The 21,670-nt window shown below is 33.1% G+C and overlaps 1 protein-coding gene across 7 annotated transcripts in view; it reads left to right on the forward strand.

Annotated features, from left to right (window-relative positions):
• Positions 1-21,670, forward strand: part of LOC123561885 (uncharacterized) — a 64,032-nt gene that overhangs the window by 23,358 nt on the left and 19,004 nt on the right. For 2 of the 7 annotated variants that reach the window (XM_053552780.1, XM_053552778.1), the window contains exon 2: positions 13,689-13,762. The exons of 1 other annotated variant lie outside the window; for it this stretch is intronic. Coding sequence is in view for 1 of the 6 variants with exons in the window: in XM_053552784.1 (XP_053408759.1) it covers positions 15,406-15,411 (6 nt within the window). In the remaining 5 variants the exon portion in view is untranslated. Of the gene's footprint in view, positions 1-13,688; positions 13,763-15,129; positions 15,412-21,670 lie in introns of those variants that run through there. 4 more of the 7 variants (XM_053552779.1, XM_053552777.1, XM_053552781.1 and 1 more) reach the window with 3 other exon arrangements.

The following is a 21,670-nucleotide window of genomic DNA, read 5'->3' on the forward strand; positions in this document are numbered from 1 at the left end:
TGGATTGGAACACCTATACATTTTAAAATGAATAACTATGAACTCGAGGAAATGTTAAAGAGTACCCTGTGACAATATGTGCTGCGGATCAACTTCAGATACGTAGAGGACAATACGTCATCTCAAATTACAGACACGAGCCAGGGATCAGGAAAACATTGGGTGGCCTTTTATTTTCCAAAAAGGGGACACGACGAATTTTTCGATTCACTAGGTAATAGACCAGAGCACTACAAAGTTCATATTTGAGCAAGTGTTAAAGAAGCGTTACTGGATGAACTTCAGTCAAATACAGGATACAGATTCAAACATATGTGGGCTGTATTGCGTATATTACATTATGAACCGATGTTCTGGACGAAAATGAAGGACATTGTAAAACCGTTTGATGTGTAGTGCAAGAAGTTGAATGATGACTTTATTTTGTCTTATTTTAGTTGATACATGTAACCTGTATTAGTGATACAAGCTTTGGCAATAAAAGATTAAAGAACAATATGTCTTTGTTATTTATAATCCATACGTTTGAATTTGATTTGAAAGATAAGAAAGCGTTCAGTAGGTGTTGTGGTGTACACAAATAAAACAACATATTCGTTTATTGTATTTTATTTCTCCAACATCGCTTCACAAATTGATATCATGCTTCGCAATAAGCGTTTCTAGCAGTTCTAAATGACCTGTGAATTCGTTCACTGTCATTTTTGATCTCAAAGTGTAAGGATCAGGTAAGCTTACTTTGACGCATTTACGCGTGAGTGACCCCATATTCTTTTAGTGCAAACAATGGAATAGTACTAGTCAAAACCTTTCGTAAACACGGGTATAGTCGGTTGAGTAATAAAGGAGAAAATCGATATTTTACGCATGAGTGATTTCATTTCGGTTGTTTGCTACAACACTTAGGTCTCGCCAAGCGTTTTGGTTTGCACCAAGATCATTAATTCGGTCCACAAATAGAGGAGAAATTACATTTGAAAATTTTGGTTGCGAAATTTGAATTTTACCGCCAAAAGGTGACGTCACTTCAATCTTTAAACGCCAATATCTTGAGAACGGATCTACATAGAGGTAAATATCTATACATTTTCTGAACCTATGCGACGAGATCTTTCCAATGCTATCTGTTTCAAGAGATTTATTGCAAAGTTTAAGAAAGGTTAAAATCGCTGTTACGTCATAACGCGTAAACGGTTGAAAATCGATCGAGATGGGGGATGTAAATGAAAGATTTTTATGAATTTCTATCACATGAAATTAACATCTCAGAATTGATGAATAGAAAGTGTGTCACGAAATGGGAAAAACTGATTGTTCAATGTATTTCTGTTCATTGAAACTCTTGACGATTTCCTAGAATGGTCGAAATAGGCTTTCTAGAACCTATCTGTACTTAAGACAGTATCTAAAGGACTATAAAGTTTTAAACAAAAATACTCGTTTCTATAAGTTTCTCCTAAAAGTCATAAAATTGACCGAAATTTAATCCGCTTTTACAGTTTTCAAAGTATTAGTGTCAGCATTGGCCAATTCTCTTTCATACATTATCTTAAGCCGATCTCAAGTCAAAAAATACTAATACTTAATATCCGCTGAAGGTTGAATTTCATGCATAGACTTGTACGATTATATTGAAGTGTATACTCTGTTAATTCAAAATTCTGGATGTTCTAAATTATATATATGAAATATTGTGTGATGTGTTGGAGTATCTACACCGTAGTGGAACTGGCATGTTCAATTTCGGAGACTATGATGTTAATGTAATAACTAAAGATGACAAATGTAAAACTACAAAGGAATATATTATTGTGATACCTGTTAATGAAGTTGCAGACACAATCTGTGTACTAGGGTAATAGGCACGAAAGATTTTGATAATTTTGAATATTTTGATGATGTTACATATATTGTTTAATGGCGCGTACGTGTGTGCGTGCGTGCATGTATGCGCGTGTGCGTGTGCTTGTGTGTGTGTGTGTGTGTTTGCGCGTGTGCGTGTGTGTGTGTGTGTGTGTGCGTGTGTGTGCGTGTGTGTGTGTGTGTCTGTGTGTGTATGTGCGTGTGCGTGTGTGTGTGTGTGTACGCGTGTGCTTGTGCTTGTGCTTGTGCAGGTTCGAGTCTAGGAACGCGCAGAAAATGTGAATTTTACGCACGATTGATTTTACTTCCGGTTTGAGTGTACCAACTTATAGTACTCGTCGGACCTTCGGTTGATTACCCAACATGCTAGGTTATCTTTAATTAATATAGGCATGAGCCGGGTGTTTCGGATGAATGATTCTGGTTTAAACCTCAATATCTGGAAAACGGATAGAGATTATTTGTTACATATTCTGAACCTACTCGAAAAGATCTTTCTAACGGTACGGTCCGAGTCTGTACGATGACTTTGAAATTTTAATGACTTTATTTCGGTTGGCACCTAGTTTAAGGTAAAGTACACCCTTTGGGCTTTTCAAAAATGTCAGATACCCAAAATGTAAAATGGACCCTAAACGTCTTATTTTGATGATTTTAGCAACCTTCTTAAAAAGCCCTTTACTGGTTCTAAAACTCTGGATGGTCATTTAAAATGTTGGCAATTGTTCTTTAACTCATATCATTGATGGTATGAAAGAGGCACTTCGGTCCATATGCGACCTGACCTGATGTCGCCTCCCTTCCGTACTCAATACACGGATTATTGGACAGATCAATAGGCCTTTGTTAATGCATCGTCCATAAATCAACATAAGCCAGACATTGTGGCGACTTTAAAGGGATTAACTTTGACAGTTGAATAGGCTATTGTTAACGCATCGCTCTTAAATAATACACGCCAGACTTTGTGGCGACTTAAGGGATTAACTTTGACATGTTTACTTTTTATTGTCCGTCTATCCGGCCTTAAATCAACACACGCTAGACATTCTGACCTGATCACGTTTGATGCACTCATGACCTTATCTAATAAAGCTTATGAAGTCATTATGAAAATAGGTCCGAGCATGCGCTTTAGGAATTAATACGCTTATGATTGCAGTCATTTTGTCAGTGGACGCCAAGGAGGAAACATCGTAAGCAAAAATGTAATACTTTATTTTCAGTTAACGTTATTTCTACACGTAGCTATCTTAAATAAGCTTAATGTTTTTAATATCTTAAATAAAGCTTAATGGTTTTAATTAAAAATTAATAAATATTTTGCATTAATAAGTTCTTTGTTTACCATACAATGTATATTACGTTATAGATAAATCTATATGTTCAAATATAATTAATATTTATTTGATTTTCTTGAAATATTTTGTTTTCATAGTATCTCCCCGTCTAGGGCTGAGCACCTGACCCTCAATGTGCGCGAACACGCCCTAGATAGGTATATAAGTCAGCTCTATATACTTCTGGGAGATATAAATAGCAGAGTGAAGTCATTCTTAAAATAGAAAGATGATGTCATTCTAAACATAGAATTCAAAATGGTCGCCGCGCATTTGCAATGAATTCGTTTCTTATATGCAAATGAGTTACTATATATAGTAACTAGGTCATCCAAGATGGCGCCCGTTTGTTTACCCCCAAAGAGACGCCTATACTACTTGTATCTTTTGAAGGAGGCTCATATTTCACTACATATTTTTCATTTTGAACTCATTTAGGATGAAAATAAGGCCATATTTTTTGTCCCAGGTCCGATACTGGTGCCTGTGCCAGGTCACTAAATTATATATTTTAACACGACCAGCAAATAATTAACCTACATACATGTAGAGCAAACTCTGTTTCTATATAAAGTAACACTCATTATACGATGAACGATAAATCGAAAATCGTGTAGAAGGTCAGAAATCTGGTCATATGTTTTATAAAAAAAAATATAGACGTATCCTTAATTAAGTCCATGAAAAAAACTGCAGAACAGCCTTATCAAGGATGCTTCCGTTGAAATCACCAGTACTTTTCAGCATTGTGAAAAATCTATCCAGTACTGAACATTTTTCATTTCGAAGTATACCCCACCAACGCTCAATTCTTTGATTATGGTTACTTGATCCTTGTAAAAAACAGTGTTGTTAACTGTTCGTCTCTCTGACCCCTAAGAAAATGACCATCTGTCGAATGTAAACATTCTCGGGTGCCATAATCTGACCTAGCACGCGTTGGACAGCCTTGCATAATGTTTCACAGCATTCATAAAATAACCAGCATTATCTTAGGATCGCTGTTTGTTTTGTGCACCCTAGCCATATTATGAAACGAGAAAATCCATCGATAGCTCCGTTGATACACAGCCGTACGGTTTCAATTTTATCATACCCGTCGATATGCCATAAATAATTAGGTCCAAGATTCAGGTACATCCGACGTTGAAGACGAGTTCTCCTTCTCTGTTCAATACTTTCTTTGTCACAAATATGCATCATCAGGCGAACTGTTTCTTGCGTAACAACATATCCCTCTTGAGGAGTTTCTGATGCATCATCTTGTATCCAAGTTGTTTGCTGGATGTCATTACATTTTCCATGATATAGAGACCAAACACTAAGCTCATCACTTTTATTTATGCGTCTAAATAACTTCATACGTGACAATATCGTTTAGGCTTCGATAAGAAACTTTAAACCATTTATTTTTTCAAGACAAAGTAATATTTCACGGTATTTCATACCAGATGCAAATATGTTTTTATAAAGTCATCCATGCCGTGTAGTTTTAAATTACACACGTTTCCTTACTAAATAATAGTACACACGAGTATATTGTTCCACTACGCATGCTGGAGAGTCTTTTAGTCAGTGACATACGTACGAGTTACTAAGTCCTACGTAGGAGATACTAACTCCTACGTAGGAGATACTATGTCCTACGTAGGAGATACTAAGTCCTACGTAGGAGATACTAACTCCTACGTAGTACTTAATATGTCCTACGTAGGAGATACTATGTCCTACGTAGGAGATATTAAGTACTACGTAGGAGATACTAACTCCTACGTAGGAGATACTAAGTCCTACGTAGGAGATACTATGTCCTACGTAGGAGATACTATGTCCTACGTAGGAGATATTAAGTACTACGTAGGAGATACTAAGTCCTACGTAGGAGATACTAAGTCCTACGTAGGAGATACTATGTCCTACGTAGGAGATACTATGTCCTACGTAGGAGATACTATGTCCTACGTAGGAGATAGTAAGTCCTACGTAGGAGATACTAAGTCCTACGTAGGAGATACTATGTCCTACGTAGGAGATACTTAGTCCTACGTAGGAGATACTATGTCCTACGTAGGAGATAGTAAGTCCTACGTAGGAGATAGTAAGTCCTACGTAGGAGATACTATGTCCTACGTAGGAGATACTAAGTCCTACGTAGGAGATACTAACTCCTACGTAGGAGATACTAACTCCTACGTAGGAGATAGTAAGTCGTACGTAAGACAAATTTAAATCTCTCTGCTGGCACCAGGACGCTTCCATAGAAAAGGTTTCTTGCTTTTGTGACTTATTCAGATTGCATATTAAAATGAGTACTTGTTTGCTTTGATATATTTGTTATAATTTATTTAACTGATTTATTATATATGAATATTTTTCTTTAGTATGGTATGCAAATATTGAACTCAGTTGAAATCTGTTTTACTATATATATGCTATATAATGACTAAATCTCATTACACTGAAATGAAGGTACGCTGCATACAGTTTATTTATATGATATGACTACGATCAAACTTTGCTTATGAAACAGAAATATTGAAATAATTACAATTGTATGTTTTGCTTGACCTTCACAATTTTATAGGTGTGACGTCATTGTCCAAAGATTCATGAATAGCGAATATGCATTTGTTAAAGCGGGATCAGTTGGCCTATTTTAGAAATAAATAAAAATAATAAATAAAAAATCCTTTAATTGATTTTTTCTCATGTATTCTAATCAAAATTGATTTGTAGCATCTTTATTAGGCCCGCAGCTTACTTTGTTCAGCTGGGACATTTGACCCCTTTTAGGGGCTGCTAGAGCTAAAACTAGAAACACCTTTATACAGCGTCTCATGAACAGCTTGGTGGATCTTTGTCATACTTGGTCTGGAGCATCATTATAAGGTCCTCTTCCAAATTCATTATAAGGTCCTCTTCCAAATTTATTTATATAGGAACTTGGGCCCTATTAGGGACCACTATAGCTAAAAGTAGATATGCCTTTCTTCGCATTAAACACTAAAATGTAATGGATTTTTATCAACTCGATGTGTAACAATATCGTAAGGTCTCCTGCTATTTTGTTACAAATGGGGATTGGGACCAATTTAGCTAAAAATATAAACACGTTTAATGACCTCTTCTCATGAACCGCTTCATGAATCTTCATCAAACTACTGCTGTAATTATTCGTCTAAGGATAAACGAAACAAAATTGCAACCCTACGAAACCTTTGCGAAAAATTAAAAGGGAACCATTTAAATTGTTAAAGTGCGATGTTTAGTTTTGCAATTTGAAAAATGTTAGATGAAAGATAAATGTTAGATGAAATATTCATAAACTTCTTTCCTTATTACAATTCGCCGACCATCATTTTTAAAGATATTTCTTGTTTCGCTCTTCTTTCCCCCAAACTACCCAAATTCAATGCTACCACAATACACATACGATGTGATATATTATTGAATTAATAAAAATGATTAGCAATTGAGTGAGGTCCTCCCCTTCCATTAAACAAAATTTCTTAAAACGCAGTTTTGATCAAATTTGCTGTATTAATAACTGTTGAATTTACATAGGTAATTGCATTATGAGCTGATTATATGAACATCTTTGGAGGTAATACTACATTTATTTTTTCAAATGCAGCACGGTAATTCAAAAAGGAATTAGTATATTTCAGCACCGCGCTTGAAGTTTAAAGTTAGCTAAATGCGATGAATATACATAAAATGTATATATAAAATGTATATTTTGAGTTGTGTTCCTGTATATTATAATATTCTCAGTTTAACATTAATAAGATTATTATTAAGTTGAAAGTTTGTTAAATGCGATGAATATACATAAAATGTATATATAGAATGTATATATTTTGAGTTGTGTTCCTGTATATTATAATATTCTCAGTTTAACATTAACATTGTCAAATCAAGTCATTAATATAGAAATAAAAGCGCATAACACAATAAGCCAGAAAAGATATGCGGTAACATAAATATATAATACTGTCTTATGAACGTTAAAAGATATTTAATTGGTAATCGATGAATGAATCAACTTAATCTTTTCACTCATGAGCTTATAATGATGAAAACATATGTTAAATTAGTGAATATATTTTAAACCTTCGTGTGTATGTACTACGAGTTGTATATACAGGTAAACTGGGGAACTGCAGTAAATGGAGAAAGATACACACTGTTGTAAAATTCTGTTTGTGTGTGAGATATGTGTATAACCAGAACCGGCGTACCGGGGAATAAATTTCTATAGCTCAGAATAAGCTCAAATTTCGAGAGATGACTAATTTAAAGGTCAGGAATAACGTGGTATTGTTAAAATGAACTGGGGAATTCCCCGGTTCGAGGCGTATCCCCAGTACGCTGGTGTGTATTCATACGAAATTACCCAGTTGACAGCGTTTACAAACACACGCACACGCACCCACACACACACACACGCACGTTCGATACTTCAAAAGGGTATTTTCACATATTTTATAATATTTAAACATGGTATCTCCTGAGCTTAACCGCATTTTTCTCTAAAATGAATGTTAAAAATTGTAGAATTTTACGACCATATTCTTTGAGAGATATCGTGTATTATGTAGTAAAATTTATTTCATGATTAGCCCTTGAAAATTGAGACGTAAAATTGATCGGCAATACAGATATAAACATTAGTCTATTCATATCACTGAAAGACATTTATTCAATTGTTTATGTTTAACCACTCAAATGCAACGCTTAATTATAGAAGATCAAAACCTGTTTGTGTTCAATGACGACAATTATGAATTTAGGTTAACTGTTTTGTGAATTAAACATGAAATATCTTTTAAGCTTTTGAATTTTTCCAAAGTCACATTGAGGGTATGCTGTATAGTGAACATAAAACGTATATAAAACGATTAAAAGATAAAATAAGAACAAACACGTTTGACTCAAATACTGAAAATGCGAATAAAAGATACAATACACAAAAAAGAACTTTATTTAAGTCGAATACAATATAACCAGTTAACATTAGCCCAAGAGTTAACTAAGATCATAACTGAAATTTATAATGTAACAAAAACTATTTTTTGCATTACATGCAGTTAATACCAAAAATATGCAAGGAATGAAGTACAATAGTTGGCGTCTCACAAACAAATCTTTCTTCAATAACAAGAACCGCCTTTGACAAGGCTCGAAACTTCGACCTGCTGGTTGTGGGACAGGTTCCGTGTCTATTAATCCACCGCAGCTCGGAGTATATTCAGGAAATTACAGTCCCAACATCAAAATAAACAGACTATCCCAAATTTTAAAATCCCAGAATGTTAAGATTGCAAAAAAAAATATCGTTTATAAACTCCATGTAACCGGATATGTTCGGCGCATTAAGATCTTCACTAGGTTAAATTTAAATAAGTTTTGGCTATAAAGGCAAAAAATCGGTGAAATTGCACAACTTGCCTGATTATGTTACCACTATACCTTCAACAACTATTCAAAAAATAGTTTAAATTGAAAAAGTAAAACGACGGCGTTAAACCTTAAACTAAGGCAGGTGTTTGCAATGCTAATATTTATAGACGTACTTTGTAATAGATATTGTTATTTCTTCATGAACTTTGTTTTTTACTCCATCATCTGTCATCTTCCTAAACTACATTGTAATAGTTTTGAGGTATTGTGATTTCATATTTAAAATACCCGCATTGAATACATTCATTGTTCAGATACAAATGATAAAATAACACGCAACTGAACGACTATGCGTATTTTTAGATATATTAACTGTTTAAGATACTTACAGCAAAGATTAATATCTACATACTTGACGACATCCACCAAATATTTGCATGTTTGAAAGACGTTAAGAAACCGTTTGAATTATATTCATTGTAACGTCTTGGTGATTTTAAAAATATGTTTTGTTTCTTGTATCAACAATTCATTTTATTTCATCAAAACATAGATGTAAAGATATCATTATATCATTAAATTGAATTCATAATACAAATAAAATAAAACGGATCTTTATATAGCAAATAATCGAAAAAAGACTAGTATTAAACATTTTATGATGTCTCTCCATAAAATAAAGTAATGCTATTATAAAACGACATATTAAAATCACAAACTAGCACATTTGCTTCCTGGTCCACACATAAGATAATGCGCAAAAGAGAATTAACATAAAGCTGTGTGTTCTAGTTACCCACATTACGTCAGTCCTTTAGACTTTATAGGTAATTATAGTAACAGCTTCCCTATACACACCTATGTGGCTTATCTAATGTAAATTCAACTAAAAAAGGTCTGATAAAGTTCATCTATATTTTTATTTTTATGATTGCTTAAGCAAATATCATAGCTATTTAGGCTTAATGCAATTTACAAGCAGTCTGATGGGTATAGCAAGGAATATCTTGTATAACTAACAGACACTGTGACTCCTGCATTTCAGCTAAATATAAAACCACTGATACCATGAAGCAGAAAATTGCTTTTAAAATGCTCTGAGGTCGACATATGCACATAACCACACGTCAAGTCCTTTGTTTTCAAATTTCAGTACAAGAAAGCATGACATCTAGTTTCACCTACAAATATGAAGGTGCCCGTTACTGTAAAACAGAATCAAGTTCGAACTTCATTATAAATGGTAAAAATAAGCATCTTCCTTAAGACTTAGTCTTGAAACAGTGGAGGTGGGTTAATCCTTTTATACGCACTTCAGCTCATGTTATTTACAATGTTTAAATGATTTTAACAAACAACTTGAAAATGTTAAAAAATCAACACATAAACTTCATTCTGTGTGCTGATTAGACCAATATTCCTTCATACAATATTGAGTGGCCCTGCATGTGCATTTCGGTGTGGCATACAGCAGTTTATAAGTTAAAGCAAACACTGAACAATTTGCCCAAATCTCTCATCAGCTGTGAATGAAGAAGTCTCTAAATTTTGGCAGTTTCTTCGTTGTCAGTTCTGCCTCTTTGCGTTGTCTGGAAGTTGCTATGCAATTTAGCTAGTGATTTTCCTTCTGTTCACATTCATTTCTATAAATCAAAACATGCTGTCTGAAATAAAGTCGCGGCCATTTCCCCTCCAGCTCTTTGTGTTTGTTGTTTTTTATGCTAATAAGAATAGTTTTAGAATATTTGTACTGCTGTCGTGCAACGACTGTCATAGATGTAGTGAACCTAATAAAATCTCTGTATATTCTACCTTGGCCGTAACCGGTCTTAAGTTGGTCCTTGCATCAAGACTAGACAGCCACCTACATTTGGCGCCGCATGGGTTCATTTCTTTGTGGTCTGCGTAATACAGGTTTGGCTGTATATCTTTTTGTAATTGAGAGGTTGCGATTTTGTACGTGTGCGGGCACGCATGTGTGTAGGTTCAAAGAGCATTTTATGAGACAAAAGTCAGAACAGTAAATATTGTTCACATCAAAGTTATATGTAAATGTACAAGTTATGTATCAAGTAAAAATATCTGAAAGTCTTTGGCAAACGCTGAATACTATGTATACATGTAGTTCACAGAAAATGAGCTCCCTAGTCAGTGATGCTAAATTTGTTAATATTAAAGATCTAAAATGCATAGTTACTGAGATAGTTTGAATTGTTGGTACATTTTGTTGATATATCTATTTTAATCAAACATGTATGTAATACCCCTGTATAAATGAGACTTTTTGCCATTATTTTAGTAAAAAAATGAAATGCTCATGAAATGTTTTAACAATTAATGAAAAGATGCAGTTAGAATATGAACATCTGCATAATTTAAATATATATACTCTAGTATCTTCAATAAAAACAAAAGTTATAATTCAAAGAAATAAATAGGTTTTATATATTTCAAGCTACTAAATGGAAAGAGTGAAGCCGAATGACAAACTTTTCAAACTTGTATTTTCCATGATATTATTAGATGATATTTTAATGGCGTTATCTAATTAAGAGATTGTATTCTTTAAACAATTACTGTTTTACATAGACAGATATTGACTAAAGATCAAACTTTGAATAGATTTGATGATATGTAGACTTATACACAGATTATTATCTTGGGTGTTTTTTTATTTTCTGTACTGGTACTGATGATAAACCGGAACAGAAAATGAGGTTTTTTACCTGTAACTTTTTTAATTCTGCAAATTGAAATCAATGGTCGGTATCAAAATAAAGCTTAACCTTTGCTGAAAACTTTACATAATTCAAATTTATATTTAGTAAGCAAACTACACGAAGTGAGGGCCTGAAAGTGGTATGTAAAAGGGGACTTTATGAACGTTGACTGATGATAAATTCGAACCCTTTGTCATTTACAAAATTTTCTTAGTATTATTATATTGAAACTTTCCCCAAAAAGCTGCAACAGTCATTCCTGATCAAGTAATGAAAAGTTAACAAATGTCAGGCCTTCATGTTTCGAAAGTGAGCATGCGCGAAAAACACCCTCTTCCCCAGTAATTTTGGATAAAAAATTTTATACAAATTTATGTAAGTCATTTATTTATACAGAATATTTACCAATTTTGTTTTTGTTTACACCAGTTGGTGTTGTAAGTGGAAACTATTAGATGATGTGTTCAATTTTATAAATAACCGATTGCAATCGAATATTTCCAAGGTGTTCGACTTTATCATTTGTCCGGGTTTATTATCAGTACCAGTACATACATTTTTTATTTAACTTGAGAACATTCAATCTGACAGATGTTGGTTGTTTATTGTTTAACACAGTTGTATGCCATTTTAGCACTATTCAGGTTATGAATCAAGAGTTAATTAACAATTAACTAAACTAATGTAACCTTACATACAACTTCCCAAAAAAATTTGGTTTGTCAAAAAATGACTTCGACTGTACTCTGTCTGGTTACATTGTCACTGGGATCGAACTCGCAGCTCACTGAGTTGGTTCACATGCTGGTAATGTTTAAACAAAAAATAAAACTGTCATACAAAATAAGATTTTTAATGAGCAAGAATTCTGTTTTCCCCACTCTTGTTGTAAAGACAGAGGAATTGTTTCATATTGACAGAGCACTGTGAGTAACTATATATTTGTATTTTCTTTTTGATTTACATAGATATCAATCAAATGGTATTTTTAAAGTGTCACATAATATGGGCTTCAATAACAAAAGCTTTATTTTCCGCTCAGTGTTATTTGTGTTTACTTAGAGAACATATGATTTAATTTTATTCAAGGTTTTACTGAAATATTATTCAAGTCAAGTCAAGTCAGTACTTTTATTTAGAGTCACAGTTTGCATGCTGTAAATACATGTGAACAAATACATACACATAAATGATAAAGTTCATACGGGAGTGGTAATATTCATTTTTACGGTTCTGAAGGGGAAGTGATCAAAACAAGAACACATTTTAGATAGAGAAATTGATATTAGACGATGAAGAATATCAAAAATATAATGTCAGATTTCAATAACAAAAAGGAATAAAACGCAAAAACAAAAATAGAAGTTGAAAAACATTGTTTCTAAATTATATGGAACGTTATTTTTATTGTGTACTATAGACGTACCTAGGTTTGTATATACTCGGTTTTGATTGGACGAGTTCGTAGGGCGGGCGAGGATCTATAGTTTATTTATGAATTGAGGCTACTACCGAAATGTGTTTATCACACATTGTAATAACAAAATAAGTTCGAAAGTACATTTTCCTTATGTTGATATAAAAATGGATTAAGGCATCGCCACAATCACAACTCAATGTCCGTTCATATTTTCAGGCCGATAATTTTTTCTCTTGCACTTAAGCCTTAACAGTTGGTCAATTATCATCAACATAGAAGCATATGATGATTTGTAGTACAAACGCCGCTCATCATATGTTTGAGTCTTGTTTAGACCGAAAGTTTACTAAAAAAAATGAAATCTTACACGCAGTTAAACTCCATTATAACACTTATTACAAAGACAAAATGTAATTCTTTTTGAAGTACAATATGTATACTACAAAATCTTAAGGAAGTTTTGTCGAAATTGTTCCTGGTAATTGCATTAGACACAAAAGGCAACCAAATGTAAATTTAATTTGAAATTTTGTCTGTACACGAATTAACGACCACAGCCAGCCAGGTAAACCAGTACACATCGATGGTTCAACGCAACACTATGCTAACCATATTGATTTAAATAGGGAGATAACATAGTTTTTCAATGAACAGTCAACCTATTATATTATCTGTTTATATGCATGTAAATTATGTGTAAACGAATGTACTTTATTCTCTTTTCTTAACTGATATAAAAGGAACAAGAGTTCGGAATGCATGGACTTACACGGGTTACTTAAATCTTGTTAAATTCATTTGGTACATAATGGACACAGTTTAAGAAAGGTAAGTATACAAATATAAAATTACTTAAATTCTCACATTATATTTTTAACAAATAAGCAACTATTATGAATAATTGTTACATTTTTTGCATGTCATCAATTCTTTATATTTCAGGATATTTGGTCTATGGAAAAATCAACGAGGGATATATCTATTCCTAAGGGCTTAAAGAAAGGACAAATTAACAGGTAATGCATTTCAATCCCCATGTCGTAAAGGGGGTACCATGGGCACTTTCGCCCCTCATGTGCAACATAGCATTGTCGCCAGCGCCAGGTTGCAACCGGAAATCGATAGTTTCCTGTTCTGGAACGAAGGAGACTTAGTCGAAGCAAGCAAGGCAATGATAACAAATAGTTTTCCATCAGAAGGTTATCTTTAAATTAACTACAGCCTGTGCCTTTTGAGGATCCATTTAGAGAAGTTAACCACCGCTGATTAAGTTGATCTGTTAGAACATTTTAACCAAGATATAAATACATTTGCAATTTATTGTAGCCTGATTAAGCCAATAACAGGAATAGCTCGTATTGTCTAGGATGCCCTTAATGACCATTTAAAAGCTTGTGCAGACGGTATCATCTTCTAATAACAAATATAGGCAATTTTAGAATGCTTGGATAAGATTATTTTATTCCAAAACTTGATCATTCTTGCTTTAATGGTAATTTCAATTGGGTACCGCTCAAATTCTGCATACAGCATATGCCTAGGGGTACTGCTCCTTCAGTTTCCTACTTTACGTAAGAAATTATAATGGACATTTTATTTTCCATCATGTCTAGATTACTATAGCCCCACACTTCGCATCCGTAAATTAGTATTATATGGATTAGATGGTGTGATCCAACAGTTTTAACTGAAAATCCACTAGAAGATCAAGGTTATTTATTCTTTAAAAAGTGCAAACATTGCCTTATTGCTTGTGAAATATTATGAAAACGGGATATGCAAAAGCAAGAACCTATCAACGTCTGGATCCAAGGCTAATCTCTGTCAAACCTATTGTGAAATCTGGGTAAATAAGAACATATGTACATAAGCACAGAATACAACAAAGCAAAAAAGTTGTTTTGATTAAGTCTCCTCATGACAGATAAGGAAATGTTTAATATGCCCCCGCTTTCTGGTACAATTTAAGAAGAACTTAATTATACATTGAATGGATTCACTAGCGAATATAACAACCCTTTGTCCAAGTAATGAATAAAAATATATAACCTGATTAAAAATGTGCAAAACACTTTTGAATAGTTCAGTTAAGTGTATATATCGATACAAAAGCTGTGAACTGTAAATATTTTTTGCAATGTAATAATTGTAACTTGAAGTTATTAAAACATTAAATCTGAAAGGCCTTTTAAATCCCGAAACGTAAACGTTAAGATATAGATCGGTTTTGCTTTTTTAAATACCTTTTCAACAATGAGTTCTGCTTGAAAGAAGTATAATAAAAACAAACAAGGTTTAATTTGTTTGCCAACGATAATTATATACACCTCCGTTGTAACAAAGCACAATGTAAGCAAGCATGCGCAATGTTACTGAGCATGCGCACTTTAATTCCACTTTAGAAGGTAGTAAAAAGTCTGGTGACGTTAAAATTGTGCCCTATGCAATTTTCATTATAGGAATATGCTTGTTGTAAATATAAACAGTTTATTACTTCATTATATAGATATTCACTTGCAATGAATTACACATGTTGTGTTAAAAAATTAACAGTATTTCACTGGATAAAGGAGGAAGTTAAAATAATCATATGTGAAAGAAGAGGAAGATAAAATACTTATATATTATAGTTGAGGAAGTTAAAAGACTTATATATTTCATGCAAGTAAGATAATTTAGTTTTTTTAATCTTTCAGTGATCTTGCGAATGTGTTTGCCTTAATGTATCATAAGGAAAGATATATTTGTAAGAAATATCTGTTAAACCACCCATTAACAAAACTGTTTATGTTAGCTTCAACATGTTACATTTACCATTTACAAACTAAAAGTTAAGGAATTGGATAGAAAGCTTTAATAGTTAACGGTTGTCCTCTCCTTAGAAACAGACTGAGTTAATAGAAATTCCATGTTAAGAAAATTACTCAAGCATAAAACGTTACAAGTGGTGTCCCTACAACTATAAAATATCTTTTTTTGGATTTCAAAATCATATTAAATTTGTCACAATTTTATATTATGTTCAATAGATCATTGATAAGCAAATTGATAATAGTCATCAAATTGCCTTTTAATAGCTGCATCAAAAGGTAAAACTGTAATTACATGTATAATAATTTTATAAATTGCTAATTCCGTGTTGTTAGGCCTGTCGTTTATTATTGTACATCTTGTATCTTTTTGGTATTAGCTAATTCAAAATTTCAGTTGTGATCTTAGTTAGTTAGTTATTGGGTTAATGTAAACAGGTTATATTGTATCCGACTTATAATAAAGCCACTTGTATATTGTATTATTTATTCGCATTTTCTAATTTTATCCTTAAAACATTTGATATACATTTTGTTTTCATTAACAGCATACATTCAATGTGATTTTGGAAAATTTCAAAAGCTCAAAGTTTAATTCACAAAATATGTAACCTAAATCCTTTATTGCCGTCATTGAACACATAAACGAGTTTAGTATGTTTTCTACGATGTTGAAAATTCATAAACCAACACAGTTTTGCTGCCAACAGAAAACTCAAAAGATGCCAAATGTACGTCGATGACGTCGAAAACCGTTAGAGAATCCTGACGTTAGTGATTACGTTCTGGTTAATTGATGCGTTAATAGAGTTTGTTTTGCATGTGGTAGAATTTTTTTTTTATATTGTAAATGAAACTTTCATAAAACTGATCATAAGCAGATAGTTGCATATGCTTAGCAGTAGATAAATGTGGAAAAAATACACAGTTCGGCAATTCCAGTTTACTGGATTTTCAACGTCAGTCTCCCATAAACTTTATGTAAAATAACATATAATTTTCCTCTGTTGTTAAATAGTCTAGTAACAAAATCACGTAAAGTATAATGATGCTATAAAAGAAGAAGAAATGAACTTGTGCGAAAATAAACTGTTACTGAGAAATGAAAAGCATAATCCGTTGGTAGACATTGTCTGTTAGACAATATACGATATTAAACTAGAATTATTTCGCTGCTAAACAAGCTATAAAATTTAAAAGATAACGTTCAGGCTAACAGGATCAGTGCTCAGATCTGTTATGTAAACTTTTAGAAACTGCCATGTTTTTAGGAATCAAAAGCAAATCAGTTGTGACTGCGTAGTGATTTACAGAGACATATTGCCACACTTTACTGCCCTACTAAGAATGCACTACTACTTCCCAAAACTTTTATCCAAAATATGTCTGTTTTCAGCAAAATAATTTCCCTTCGAATGTATGTATGTATGTATGTATGTATGAGTTTTTATATTGATTAAGTACCACCTTAAGTATTTATTAAGATTATTTACAAGTACGTTCTAAATCAATATATCATTTTAGCGCTCACACAAGTAAATTCTACACGCCAATATATGCGTTCGTTTTTCTTTTGCATTTAAGGCATAAAATACAGTAAAACAATAGATGTGACACTCAACATACAACAACTGCTTAAATATAGCCATCATAATATTAAAGATGATTTACTTAGCTATATGTATGAAACAAGTATAGTTACTTTCAGCCTTTGTAAAACTGCAAGAAAACATTTTATCTTTAACGGGATTTAACGATATTTCTCAAGAACATTTAAGTTAAAGTATAATCTCTGATAAATATACTTCTGAAGAGCGAATACCTCGCTATAAAGACAATATTTTCTTTCTCATTTAATTCATAGTAAATTAACTTAGTTCAGTATACTACTTTATTTAAGTTCGATTGTGAAACAAGTTCTACAACTTATACTAATCACTATCGACAACTCATTCCTGATGGAATCCATCGCCATGAGGGTATGAGAGAAGAGAAGCCAGTTTCCCTTTTAATGCTGAGCGTCAAGCAAGGGAGCTACTGGTACCATTATTCACGTCTTTGGTATGACGCGGCCGAGAATCTAACATCTCCGCGCATCGAAGCGGACGCTCTACCATTAGGCTATCGAGGCAGTTAAATTAACTTCTCAAGAGCAACAACCTCTGTACAATAAATACATTTCCGTCTCTCTCTAGAAGTTGTATTGAGCATACGGTGCAATGAAAACTATTTTGATGATTTAATGGGTTTAACCATATTTTTCAACTGAATTTTATATAAATACGGTGTTAAGTTCACATTAACAGTGTTGCTGGATTCCTTACCCGAATCCTACCAGTATTAACATACATGTATAGCAGCTACTGTACATGTAATTCTTATATTCTCTGGAAGTGACTGAAAGAAGTTTCCCGCATGAATCAGAGGTGGACGACGAGTGAGCTTAGACGTGATACATAAATCACCATGTAGAGAATATGTCTCGATCAGAATGATTTTAAGTACATTGTTTATTCCTGTTGAGCTAAGTAGATGATAGAGATGTATTGTAATGAGGAAAACTTCCTGATTTTAAGTATTTTGTTTTTTCCTGTTGAGCTAAGTAGATGATAGAGATGTATTGTAATAAGGAAAACTTCCTGATTTTAAGTATTTTGTTTTTTCCTGCTGAGCTAATAATAGATTACAAGTAGATGCAAGAGATGAACTGTAACAATGAAACATATCTTCCTTTTTTTCAGTTTATTTATTTTTTTTTTTTTTTAGTTTATTTAAAACGGCAATGGCATTCTTTCTTTTGTTACATGTTCTCTTATAAGTGTGAAAGAAAAGAAGAAGCTTGTACGCCTTTAAATAAGTAAGACCGGGTTTATGTGGCGTTAACACAAAATGCATGGAATTGAAATAATGAGAGTTAGTTAATGAATCTCAAACGTTGAGCAAAGAATGTTTCTTATCACAGTTCCGCATACCTGCAGGAAGTAATCCCTCCAATATGCAGCATGTATAAGTTATTTTAGAACGAAAAGCTGCTGTGTACCACTATTTTGCAACTGCCATTGGAGTCATTTCTGTAAACCGCAAATCTCTATTTACTCGGTAATCAGGCTCCAGTTGAATACCCTTTTTCACAGAGTCGTTTGGATATAAAAACGAGACACACTTATTTATATAAAAAGAAATGTCATTGCATCATCTAACAGATGTTGTTTTAAATACGATAAACATGACTATAGAAGCTATGTATTTTCTTAAACATGAAGACCTTTTTTAAAATTTGGAATATCAACCCGATGATCCTTTTTGATGTGAAGTTACCATTTTATATTGTAAAACAGAGGGGTGGTAAATCTACTTAGCTCTTTCATTCATCCGAAAATTATTTTGCTTTACATTTACATCATTTTCGAAAATTTACATAAATTACATTGTGTGACTCTCCTCTTTGCGTTTATCTGCGTTTGATTTCGCTAGCGCACTTTCATTTTTGTCTAAGAATGTTTAATTTTATGCGCCATTTTAATTTTTGTCGTCTGTTAAAATTTATACGTGCGCTGATAATAACATTTTTATTGACTGAAATGATCATAATAATATATACTTGATTGCTTAATTTATCGGAAAACTTATTGTTAAATTTTGTGTAAAAGTCATAATACCCTGCACGGTGACAGTGACATCGTCAAGTCATTAACGTCTGTATTTTTTGGGCTGTGCAAAATTGCAAATATCACTAAATTATGTTTAATACGCAGTAGTTTTGGTTATCATGAGATTTTTGACGTTCTTATCATAAAACTTGGATCATGGCAGATGTTATATGACCAAAATATATTGGATACAATCATACTTTTAAAATTACTTGATACACAAGTAACCTTAATTTAGGCAGAATTTTACTTTGGTAAAATATCAGATCACCGAAAAATTCCATTTCTTGGTAACAGAAATATTATTTTCAAATAAAATCTCCAATTAAATATTCATTGAGAAAAATTATATAATTAAAATCCAGCAAATCCATCAAATTAACTTAAACGCTCAAATAACATATCACAATTTGAGTGTTTTTATAAGGTTTATTATATAGGCAACTTTATCAAAGATGTTGTATTCGACTCTAGTTAATCTTACCAGGCCCCGATCACACGAGTCGTGCAAGCGCAGAATTTAATCCTGCCTTGTAAAATCCACCAGAGCCAAATACAGCTGTTATTATTGCTGCTTAAAAAACTGAACTGATTATAGAACGAACTGATTATAGAACACAACCGAACAGGTACCAAAAGATGACTGAAACAACGCCGAAACAAACAACTATTTATCTATCAGGTGATGATTAATGAAAATACTCCAGGCACCGTGGCCCAGTGGTTAAGGCGTCCGCCTCGGGATCGGGAGGTCGAAGGTTCGAGCCCCATGGGGAGCGTTCGTCCGGGGGATGTTTGTCATGGGACTCGTTCCGAAAAGGCCGGTTCGTGAGCCGCGAGCTAGTTAAGTGAATGGTTACCGGCTTCTATCCTACTGAGTAGTAGAAACGACTACTACACGAAATTATTGTTAAAATGCCTGAAGTAAATATATTAGTTAGGCGCCTGGCATAGTGGTAGGAGTTGGGAGGTAATTGGTACGCACTATAAAGGTGTCTCATAAGCCAAATTGGCTGGCCCTTTCAATAGGGGTGACACTATAATAAACAAGACCTTTACCTTTACCTTTACCTTTACCTGTATGATACGAAATCGGATTTCCATCCAGCGCATACGGATTTTTATTTCTGTCAATTCGTGCTTTTTTTGGTGAAAAACAAGCCGCATTTTAACAAAATATTTCAAGGTATTTATAGTCACATTTGAATGTCTTCAATCAAACAACTGCTTCATATCCAAACTATTTGACCTGCAATTTTCCGTAACATCATGTTTTAACGATATTGCTCGAAAACGATTTTAAACTATGATATTTCTAGCTCTGGAATTAATTAAGACTGTCAATAATTCTTACTGAGTAGTAGAAATGACTACTACGAAATTATTGTTAAAATGCCTGAAGTAAATATATTAGTTAGGTTTTCCATGACTGCATACACTGGTAACCATAACAACAAAATGCGAGTATTATTTAGTTCAAGATCATAGTTCTTTTTTACATTTGTAATATATATACACCAAATTTTATTTTAAAACAAACAAAAAAATGCAGATTTCGTGTTTGTATAACTATAACAACTTTGAAAAAGTTTCAAAGGCAGTCTACGACAGTTTAGGACAATTCTGGAATAAAGACAATGAAAAGGAAAACATTTCAATAAGATACTTATTTGCCCGGGGTTTTTTTTATAAAGAACATGTATTGTTTCATACTGTGAACATACTGATCCGACAGTGTGTCGTTCATTTTGAATGAAACGAAAGAAATATATGTGAACTTAATTAATATCTTAGTTTTAAAGGTTACATATCACTATACTCTTTTGTTATTTGTTCAATGAGTTTCGATATCTTGATGTTAAGAACATCCTAATTTGATATTTCTTCTTTAAAAATCGAAGTTTCTATAAAAAGATGTACTGTATGAAGATTTCTTCGGTCGGAAGTATTACATTGAAACGACTGAAATCTATTTATTTATGATTTCGCGGGAAATACTATTACGTTGACAATTCTTGTGTAACGTCATCTCAAAAATGACGTCACCATATGCTTGTAACGTTGTTATGTTTTCATATCCATAGGAACAAAATTATGTTTCTGCGTTGAGAAAAAAGAGTTCAGCTCATTCAATGATAGGTGTAAATGTTCTGTACAGATCGGTCCGAATCGGCCCTTGGCACTCAACGTAGTAAAAGCAATCGGCCCAAAATCGGCCCTTGGCACAGAAGTGGTTAATAAGCTTCTTCAGTTGACAATAACATACACAATGATACGTGAAATACGGAAATGACGTCGACGCGCCAAATGGACGTCGACGTTTAGACGCCACAAATGGCTGATAAAAGTGCATCATGAAATAATAATATGTTTTCTACCTGATCTGGCCCCGTGTTCACAAACATTTTCAGTCTCAGCTGAGTTTGGTAATGAAACTTTATTTGTCATTTATATCTAAATAGCA

The sequence above is a fragment of the Mercenaria mercenaria genome, chromosome 10 (assembly GCF_021730395.1).
Source record: "Mercenaria mercenaria strain notata chromosome 10, MADL_Memer_1, whole genome shotgun sequence".
Lineage (NCBI taxonomy): Eukaryota > Metazoa > Mollusca > Bivalvia > Venerida > Veneridae > Mercenaria > Mercenaria mercenaria.